We start from the raw sequence: 9974 nt of genomic DNA, 5'->3' as shown, positions 1-9974 counted from the left end.
TTTTTAGTATATATTTCATTATGATCATTTGAAAATTACATAGCACAAAAAGTTATTATCAATTTACGATACAAAATTATGCCTATATATTTATAGAAGAAATAAACCAACCAACCAACCAATCCACGCCTCTCAAAAACCGGTTCTAACCGGCCAATCCAGCCGGTTTAGATTACCGGACTCGGAAGTTTCCGTGTTTTTTTCGTAGTTTACAATTTTGTCATATCTACCATTCTCTCCCTATATTTTTTAATTATTTACATTATCCTCCCCACTGTTTTTTTATGATTCACATAACAGAACACCCATTTGGATTCTCATCACTAAACAACTCAGGCGCACGCATGTGACCATAAGGATCTGCGTAACCTTGGTGGTTCATATAAGGTGGCGGTGGTGCTTCTTGTCCATACCCTTGACCGTAACCTTGGTTTGCATACGATTCGTGTACGTATCCTTGGTTCGTATACGGTTCTTGTACATACGATTGAGACGATTGGCCTTGCATCATGTAATGCTGCTGTTGTTGACCGTATACTTGTCCTCCTGGTGGGTAGTAATACATCGGCTGTGGAGGATAACCGTAGCCGTTGTACTCCGATTTCTTCACATCCACCATAGCACCACCGTCTCCTCCGACTGCAACATCTTTCTTCTTTTCACCGCCACCGTCGACTTTCTTTTCTCCGACATCTTTAATCTCTTTCTTTTCACCAGCACCTTTATCCTTCTTCTCTCCGCTGGCTGGAGCCGCCGCGGGTGGTGCTCCCTCGTCCTTTTTCGCCGGAACAACTTCGACGGTGCGTTTAAGCTTCTCGTTAAGATAAGGAGTGAGCTGTTTCACGTCAATGATCCCCTTAACTATAACCAAATCCTTGGCGCTATCAATGGAGACTGAATTAACCCCTGTAAATATAAAAAAAATTCAAACATTAATTAATTAAATCAACATGTAAGTAAATTAATAGAAAAATTAAGCTAAGAGATTAGGCTAACCACTTCATAGCGAATCATAAGATATTTTTTCAGTAAAAATAATAAAGAAGCGACCAAATAGGTAGTTGAGTACAACCTAATTTTTAATTTTTATGTTTGCTTTCGTTATCTTCTTCAGTCACCAACCGGATCAATTTGTTTATTAATACTCCTATTTAACTAGTGAAAGAACGTTTCTCAAATTGGGGATTAAGGATCTTAAAAAAAGTACCTTTAATTTTGTTGACAATTCTTTTGATTTTGTGTTCGCAACCTTCACAATGTAACTTGGTCTTCAAAACCACAGTACTCTGTAAAACAACACATCAGAGGAAATTAACATTAGAAAACAATTAAATTTAACTAAATAAATTAAAAGGAATCGTTTTTATTTTTTATTTATAAAAAAAAAAAGGAAAAAAGTCATCAAAATATATATTTGGATACGAACGAGTGTAAATACCGTAAAGTTTGGAAGTGGACACACACACGTTACAGACCACATAACAAAAAAGGCACTTATGACGTATGTAACTTAGAAAATACAATTTTTATCATATAGTTTTTGCCCCTGTTTTAAAAATCCCCGCCTAGCACCGATTACGTCCCGCAAAATTGTTAGGCCCACCCTCTCCGCCTCGATTAATGATTAATCCCCGCCTAGCATCGATTATCTAATTATGTCCGTCTAGTTTGATTATAATCTGTCTACTGCGATTATTTTCCGATTAGTTTTGTATATACCGACTATTTTTAAATTAAAATATAAATCAAATATCTATATTTTTGTTATTTAGACATTTAAATTAAGAGTTTATGATATTTTATAATAACTAATGTACAAAATTTTAATAAAAATCATAAAATTTTCTATTAAAATTATGTTTTATGTGTTTATCGTAATATTAAAGATAATACTATAGTTTTATATTTTATTTGATATTTTATTTTAACATAAACAGAATTATTCATATATTTAATATTATATATTTGTATTTTATTATTAATTTAATAAAATAACCATAAAACTAGTCCCCGATTAATCCCGTTTAATCCCCAATTTTCTCGCTAGGCGCTAGGCCCACCCTGACCGCTCGACTAGCGCCTAACGATTTCTAAAACAGGGGTTTTCGCTATCTGACTTTTTAAAAAATTTGTCTTTTATTTATATGTGATTAATAATAAGTTTTTTAATAATTTAATTAAGAATTTTTAAAAAATTTGTCTTTTATTTATATGTGATTAATAATAAGTTTTTTAATAATTTAATTAAGAAAGTAGAGATAATAGTAGAAAGTTTGTACCTCTTTTGGTGGTGGTGGAGGAGAAGCTTTCTTGTCTCCTTCGTCTTTCTTCTTCTCTTCCTTTTTCTCATCGGCGGCAGGTTTCTTCTCTGCCGGTTTCTCTTCCGCCGGAGGCTTCTTCTCACCGCCTGAAGGAGGAGGAGGAGCCTCTTTCTTAGGCGGTGCTACAGTAGAGACGAGTTCGACTGGCCTCTTGATTTTGTCGGCTACTTTATCACGAACTGCAACTGGATCTACGTTTCCGACCACCGTCAGTTTGTTACCCTTGTAATCAATCTCCACATCTTTCACACCTAAAACAAAAAGAGAGAGAATAAGCGGTTAGGGTTTTATAAATTCGAAATCTCAAAATAAAAAAAAAATAAAAAATTGGGGAATTTGATTAATTATAAATTAACTAATTATACCTTTGATATGTTTTAAAAGTCGTTTGATTTTTTTGCCGCAACCTTCGCAATGCATATCAAGCTTCATAACGACGGTGGTGGTCATCGCACCACCACCATCGGCGGCGGTAGGTTTCTTCTCTGCTTGAGGAGGTTTCGTCGCCGTTTCTTCCTTTTTCTGCAAAAATCGTAAAGAGAAATTGAAATCAATCACGTCGTTAAAGAGAGAGAGAGAGAGAGAGAGAGAGAGAGAGAGAGAGAGAGAGAGAGAGAGAGATTAATCGAGATCGAAGAAGAAGAAGAAGAAGATGAAGTGACTAACCTCACCCATTGAAGTAGTAGAGAGAATCAGATAAGTTTCCTTTTTCTTTTTATGGAGGAATTTTGAATATACGAACTCTGGGTAAAAGCACCGATAGAGAGAGAGAGAGAGAGAATATTTAGAATTTGGTTTCTGGTTTGGAGAATAAGGAAAAAGGGGAATATGTTGAATTATTTATAGAACTCCTTTTTTTTTTTTTATTATGTGTCTGTGTGTATGATTAATGATGATGTCTGTGAAGGATGGTGATGATATAAAATTGCAATGTATATACTACAATATCACTTAAGTGTATATACGGGAAAAAAGCACGAGGTCAGGATGAGTACGCTGGTTTAAAAAGAAAAAAAAAATGCCGTCGAATTGGACCTCATCATTAAAAGGGCCCATTTACGATGAGGATAAATGACGGCGTTTTAGTTTATTCTTTGCACCCCAATTAATGTCGGCGTGTAAAATTGTAACCGGATCTGGTACGGCCCATTGGATTTGACTTTTAGGTGTTCGAGTTATTTTAATAAGCACGGGAAGGAGGGAGGTATCAAACATTTAATTTAAAAAATTTGAGAATGAAAATTAGTAGATCATGTATTTCAGTAATTGTATTGAATGGTTTTTTGATTAACATACCTTTTATAATTAGGGATATAAATTAAACCAAAAAAACAACTAACAAGAATGCATTTTGTATACACTTACTATACATTATTGAAATGCTAGTTTCAATGGGTTTGTTAGTTATATAAATAAAAATAAGAAAAGCCTCCTTTTATATATAGACTATATAGTATATGATTTTTTGCTCGTCGTCTCTCAGGCCCTTAGCTGAAGAAGCAAACCCAATAGGAAGAGCCGAAGATATGTTACGGTTTAGCTGAAATCGGATGGAATTGCTGGTTTGGTTTGATTTATTTCCGGGTTACTACAGCAGTAGTACCATTCTTTGTACAGTTGTAGCGAAGAAAACAGAGGAACCCCCGGTTTTGTGCCATTAATGAAGGGAGAAGCAAAGCAAAAAAATGGAAATTTAGGATAAAAGGTGGAAATGCAAGTTTTGGGAAACGAAGCAAGAAGGGGTTCAGGGTTGGTGTTTCTAGGGTTTTGGTTTTAGCTGCTCCTTAGGGTTAGGGTTTTTCAATTTCAAACAATGTCTCAGCTTTTGGGTCGAGTCGCTAAGCTCTCGTCAGCTGTGAAGAAGCAGAGGCTCTGTTTCAGTGAATTGCGGTCTTTCTCCACGGCGGCGGCGACGCCGTATCTGCTTTTACGCGACACGAACCACAGGAGGGCGATGACACCATCTGGTGGAGGAGTTGTGTTGGACATGAACCTGTACGATCCGAGGAAAGACGAAAGAGTGAAAGTCCCCGACCAGACTCTGTCGGAGGAGCTCAGATGTTCGGTGAAGGTGGGAACATCGAGGGGATGGGTTTTTTTGAGGAACAAAGAAGACTCGACTATGCGTCTCACGAATATCTACAACCCTTGTGCCTCTGCTTCCTCTCATAAGGTTATCAATCTGCCTCCATTTGATGATACTGAAGCTCATATCGCAAGTATCTCTCTCTCAGCCTCCCCAAACCAGCAAGACTGTGTAGTGGCCGCCAAGTCCTGTTTTCCATTTATCAGCCTGTGTCGGCCTGGTGATTCGGATTGGACACACATCAAGGTCCCGTTTTATGCCTCCCAGGTGATGTATTCCTTGAGAGACAGTAAATTCTATCTTTACTGGGGGGGAAAGCAATATTCTGATCTCATCGAGTGCGAGACTAGCTCCTCTGGATTCCCTGAGGTGAGTCTATACCAGAGTTTCCCGAATTCTGACATACCCGAGAGCAGACGAGATCAGGTTAGCTCATCTATGAAGACTCAATACCTGGTCGAGTCACCTAATTCTGGCGACTCCTTCATCGTTTACTGGTAATTATATTCAATCGTCCCTCCTCTTTACCTTGAATTGATGATAGCAAAACTATTGTTTCAGTGTAAAATATATAATAGTAAGGTAGAGGGAGGTTTGTAGATTATTTAGGCATGGAACACTACTGAAATAGAAAGAGAGTGAGAGTGAGAGTGAGAGAAGAGGAGTATTCAGTATTCAGTATTGTGCTTGTTCTGGCTCTGATCACTTTAATGGTGGTTGTTGCATTGTATATATTACACCTTCCGTTCGTTCCTGCTGCATACCAAAGATTTATGATATCCTAATAATAATGTGCCTCTTTTGCTTTTAAAGGTGTAACGAGTACTTGGAATTGAAAGAAGGAGAACCGGAGTCGTGTAACGGCAAGAAACCTCCTTATAGAAGAACCTCCTCTTTCATGATTAAACCCAGAACCTTTGTGGTGTTTAGACAAGACCGTGAGCAAGGGATTGGTTCATACACTGAAGACATTGGCGATCTCTGCATTTTCTTAGGCCAAAGGGAGGCCTTTTGCGTCTCTGCAACCGAGTATCCTGGACTTCACCCTAATTCTGTCTACTATTCAAGCTTCCGCACGGGGTATGGTTACTACGACCTCTCCTCCAACACTCTTCACGACGTTATTGATGAGGCTCCTCTCTCCAGCGTCTCTATGTGGCTTGCCCCTCTCCAGTGAAGAGAGCTTATTTGCTCTCCTCAATTAAAGCTGTTTGTTAACAACTTATTGTCTTGTTGTAATATGCATTTTAGTATTCCATTTCAAAACAATGATGTAGTCGTCTCCTTCTATTCTCTTCCTTGAGTTTGAAGAGTTTTTACATTTTAGTATTGTTGGATATTTGATTATTTGGCTTTTTACGTCGACTCTGAAGAGTTTTTTTTTTTGGGTTCTTCTTTGTTTTTTTTCTTTGGGACAAATCCGTTCTCTTTCTTTATTGCTAATTCCTCTTAATCGTTTTGTGTCTCTTCTATCTAATCTCCTTGTCACGCACGTTTGTTTTTTTATACTTGCTAGTATAACCGACCGCACCGGAAGCAGGAAGTTCTTCAATGTAAAACTGTACAAGTGGTCTTAAAATAAACTACCTGTTTTTTTTTTATTTACTGATGGTTAATGTAATGTGTAATACCGGATATAGGGATCCTTCTCTTCTCTCGTGATGGAGATGTTAAGCATACATATATTTACATACAGACCGGTATAGAGAAAAAGGAAGGAATCGGGTTTCAATCAAACGATGTTCCATTTTTAATTGTTACGAAATTTAATTTTCTCAACCCGTTTTGAAAAATTGAACTTCAAGCCGTTGTCTACGCTCTACAATATGCCTGGCATAAGGGTTATACTAAGCTACACATGGAAGGAGATATAGCATTGAAGTTCTATCACTGGAAATCATAAAATTTGCGACATACAGTTGGATTAGAGAGATAAAAGTCATGGATTCAGAGATTGGAGATAATAAAGTTCAGCTAGGTCTCTAGGGATTGTAACAAGTGTGCGGATATACTGGCAAAATCTTCACTCGCTGCAAATGATACTGTCATTAATCACATATTTAACAGTGCGATAAATAACTCTTTTAAGTATTAATAAAGTTTATGCGTTAAAAAAAAATAACAAATAATAATACTGGATGTTCCGTTTAGAGTTTAACAGATAGTTTCGAATTTTAATTTTCTCAACCCGTTTGAAAATTGAATAATAATCGATGTTCCGTTTAGAGTTTAACCGATAGTTTCTTAACCGGTTTAGAAATTGTGAAATCGATTACAACATTACGAAACGTTTTTTTTTTTTTTTTAATACAACCATTAATTAAAGATAGATTTTGATTTAATACATCAGACTCTTAAGAGAAGGGCTCTAAAAGAAACACATAATTAAAGCATAATAAAAGAGATAAAACACCATAACCTGAAAGATAAGAGACAATTAATAGCATCTTTTGTAGAATTCAGCGTCTTTTGAAATATTCAGCCTCAGCTTCCCAATAGAGGACTTCCTGCTCCCAATACTTGGTCTTGCGGTCTACATCCCAAACTTCTCCAGCCCGTGCAGCTTGTGCTACCTCAATCTCCGTAGCCCAATCGTCGACCTCTTCCAACGTCAGCTCAGGTATACCTTCGAAGTGTTCTGCGTGAAAACCGAAAAACAGCCAACAGTAATAGTCGGACTTGTCCATGGCTTGTATTGCCGACATCACAGTAGATAATCGGACTCGATTTTTTTTGCATCTCCTCACTCGTAACGTCGTTGGTCGGAGGTAGCGGCGGCATAGGACACGGTGGAGGTGGAGGTTGAGGAGGAAGAGGAGCAGCTTCACTTGAACCCGGATGATCTCCAGACCAAGAGGAAAACGCGGCGGTCGGCACCATCTTCGCACCTTCACTTGAACCCGGATGATGTCCGAACCCAGAGGAAAATGCAGCGGTCGGCACCATCTTCGCACGGTGGCGGCGGGCTAAGTACTGTAAAACTCTTCTCATAACTTTAGATGTTGAGATTCAGAGAGATTTGAGATATGAAGAGATTTGTAGAAGAAGATGGCTTGTTATATAGGCAAGGGGATTTTGCCATTGCCGATTCCGGCAAAGATCCGGTAAAGATATCATCTCTGCGATACTTTCCTCTCTCGGCATAGAGAATTGATCACGAAGAGAGAGAGAGAGAGAGGGGGGGAAAGAGAGAGTAAATATTTTGATATTTTCTTGCAGACGTTTGAAATCTTTTGACCAGCAATAATTTTTAGTTTATTTTACTTTAAAAAAAAAAAGAATATCTCTATTCTTCTCTCACATACTTATGTATGTACTAATTCCGTATAATCTACTAATCTACTAATTCTAATCACTTAATTAGGTGACGTTTTACCCTCAAATTTCTACTAATTAGATTGTCATACTAATTTTAATCTTAAATACACATGCTATTAAACCAAATGCTATACTTTTTATTCTTTTTGGTTTTTGTAAGAGAATAAGAACTAAAACTTGTACTAATAGTATGACACAGAGAGTTGGTATAGAAGATATTAATCATTAATAATCACCATACATCCTTAATTTATCAAGAGAGTTTCAACTTAAAACAGTTGGAGAACAATAAATGTTCGATCATATTGACGTATACATAATACATCTATATTATGCACTAATTATTAAATATGACACAGAGAAGAAATATGACATTTATTTGTTTACTCCATATTTTTAAGTATCATTTAGTAAACATGCACTAATGATACTTAAAAAAAAATGGAGTAAACAAATAAATTTCATTTTAAAAAAAAAATGGGGAATATAATGAGATCACTCATTTACAATGCCTAGAGACCTGGTTCCTCTACTTTCGACGCTCTCTCTATAGATAAAGTTTTAGTTCTATACAGTTGTCATCTACAAATTTTTGTTGCGTGTTGGAAATGAAGAACTTAATAAATTTGTGATCTGGTGGTACTTATTATTTTGCAGAGAAGAAGAATCAAGAGACCATCAAGTACGTACTTTATTTATAGGGAACACAATTGGTGACATTTTACTCCTCCTTCCTACAAAGCAAAATACACATAACTTTTATTTATATAATTTTAAAGCTAGAAATAATAGTATTATTAAAAGGGGCTATATGATAATGATTATATCTAGGGTGCAGAAAAGAAACAGAAGAACACTTACTACTATAGTACTTTGAACTGACAACAAATATTCATTGCCACCCTTCTTATCAATTGATATCTTTTCTGCCCACCAAATACGAACATTTAAAAAAGAATATTAACAATTTTAAAAAGTTGAGCTATACTTAAAAATTTCGCTAGCATATAATGAAATTTGTGATTTCAAAATCTTACTATTGCTCTATACCCTTTTTATATTTATTTTATCAGAAAAATAAATAGAAACTATGTAAATCGGTCACTAGTTATCTGCTGTTATAAGAATAACATTTGTTTTGAACCAATTGCATTGGTGGTATTCATTACTACTACTGAGGCAGAAAAGTACAAGTAAATTTATCATCAAGGTTAATAACGGCAATATACAGAGGGGCAATGCGATAATGATTGCGCGGTCAGATTGATGGTGCAGAAAAACACTGAAGACGGAACAGCTGTTTCAGTTTCTTGGATGAAACTAACACGAAAAATATATACAGTATTCACTGCCACGATCCCACGCTCCTAGCTCCTCCTCAATTGATCTCTTTTCTTTAATGCCCACCAAATACAAACAAACGTTTCTCTTTCTTGCGAGTAATAAAGTAAGAAATTTAAAAACTTGGACCTATACTTAAAAAAAAAATTTCCCTAGCGTAACAAAAGAAACTCAAATCATAAACGGCCAAAAATACGAAATGTGAGTCGATATCTTTATTAATCTGATTTCCCAATACACTAACTGTGTGGCATAGAACTGTCGATCAAGTTAATTCGACTTACGTTTTGTAATTCTACTTACTTTTTGGCATAAAACTATATATATAGGTGGTGGAGAGTTTGAAGTTTAAACTACTTAAAAAAAAATGTTTTTATTTAAAATTTAACTAATTTTTTTCTTGTATGTGTGGATCCAACCAGACCGAAATAATAAAGTGACCTCTTATTTCCAACCGCAAACACATTAACAAAAAGAGCAAAAGTGAAATCAGTGACACCAAACCAACTTAGTAAATTATTAACTTTTCAAGACTTGTACTTCTTTCATATAGTAGTAGTAGTATTTTTTAGAAGCATGCAAGTTTTTATTTTATTTTATAATAATGTATGTCTTATTAGTAGTTACCCATCCTTTTCCTTCTTTTGTTGGTTGATGAGTTCATCATCTTTGGATCAAAGAGCATCCGTTTACAATTCAAACGGCTAATTATAATCAAAGATCGGCATTTTAAATGTATTAGAGCCGTTAGTATATATTTTTTTGGGTAGAATATCTTCTTTTTTTTTAAGTCGGGGATTGATTTCCGAGTCAAACTAGTACTGTGTACTACTAGTATATGTCACCCATTTCTGTATGTTAGGTTCCAAGAAATAATAGATGTCACTCTTCAGACTTTTAGTATTTTT

General features: G+C 35.8%; 2 protein-coding genes across 2 annotated transcripts; one reads left to right on the top strand and one right to left on the bottom strand.

Moving 5' to 3' along the window:
• LOC104708792 (heavy metal-associated isoprenylated plant protein 6) lies at positions 1-3299 on the bottom strand. Its single transcript, XM_010425423.3, has 5 exons — positions 2988-3299; positions 2687-2843; positions 2280-2572; positions 1208-1286; positions 1-906 (listed from the first exon to the last, which is right to left on the bottom strand). The coding sequence occupies exons 1-5, from the start codon at positions 2994-2996 to the stop codon at positions 290-292; spliced, it is 1155 nt and encodes a 384-aa protein (XP_010423725.1). The 5' UTR covers positions 2997-3299; the 3' UTR covers positions 1-289.
• Positions 3300-3807: 508 nt separating this feature from the next.
• Positions 3808-5791, top strand: LOC104708790 (uncharacterized). Its single transcript, XM_010425422.2, has 2 exons — positions 3808-4904; positions 5221-5791. The coding sequence occupies exons 1-2, from the start codon at positions 4135-4137 to the stop codon at positions 5582-5584; spliced, it is 1134 nt and encodes a 377-aa protein (XP_010423724.1). The 5' UTR covers positions 3808-4134; the 3' UTR covers positions 5585-5791.
• Positions 5792-9974: the final 4183 nt, after the last annotated feature.

Source organism: Camelina sativa, chromosome 8 (assembly GCF_030686135.1).
Source record: "Camelina sativa cultivar CO46 ecotype springtype chromosome 8, ASM3068613v1".
NCBI lineage: Eukaryota > Viridiplantae > Streptophyta > Magnoliopsida > Brassicales > Brassicaceae > Camelina > Camelina sativa.
The sequence above is the reverse complement of the archived record's forward strand: the minus strand, read 5'-3'. Positions and strand labels throughout refer to the sequence as shown.

Bases quoted from the DNA above. Each gene is read 5' to 3' on its own strand.
- LOC104708792 (XM_010425423.3), bottom strand. The intron at 2,573-2,686 runs GTATAATTAGTT...TTTTTGTTTTAG, and splicing joins ACTTTTAAAACATATCAAAG to GTGTGAAAGATGTGGAGATT. The intron at 907-1,207 runs GTACTTTTTTTA...TTATATTTACAG, and splicing joins AATTGTCAACAAAATTAAAG to GGGTTAATTCAGTCTCCATT.
- LOC104708790 (XM_010425422.2), top strand. From the start codon at position 4,135: ATGTCTCAGCTTTTGGGTCGAGTCGCTAAGCTCTCGTCAGCTGTGAAG. The intron at 4,905-5,220 runs GTAATTATATTC...TTGCTTTTAAAG, and splicing joins GACTCCTTCATCGTTTACTG to GTGTAACGAGTACTTGGAAT.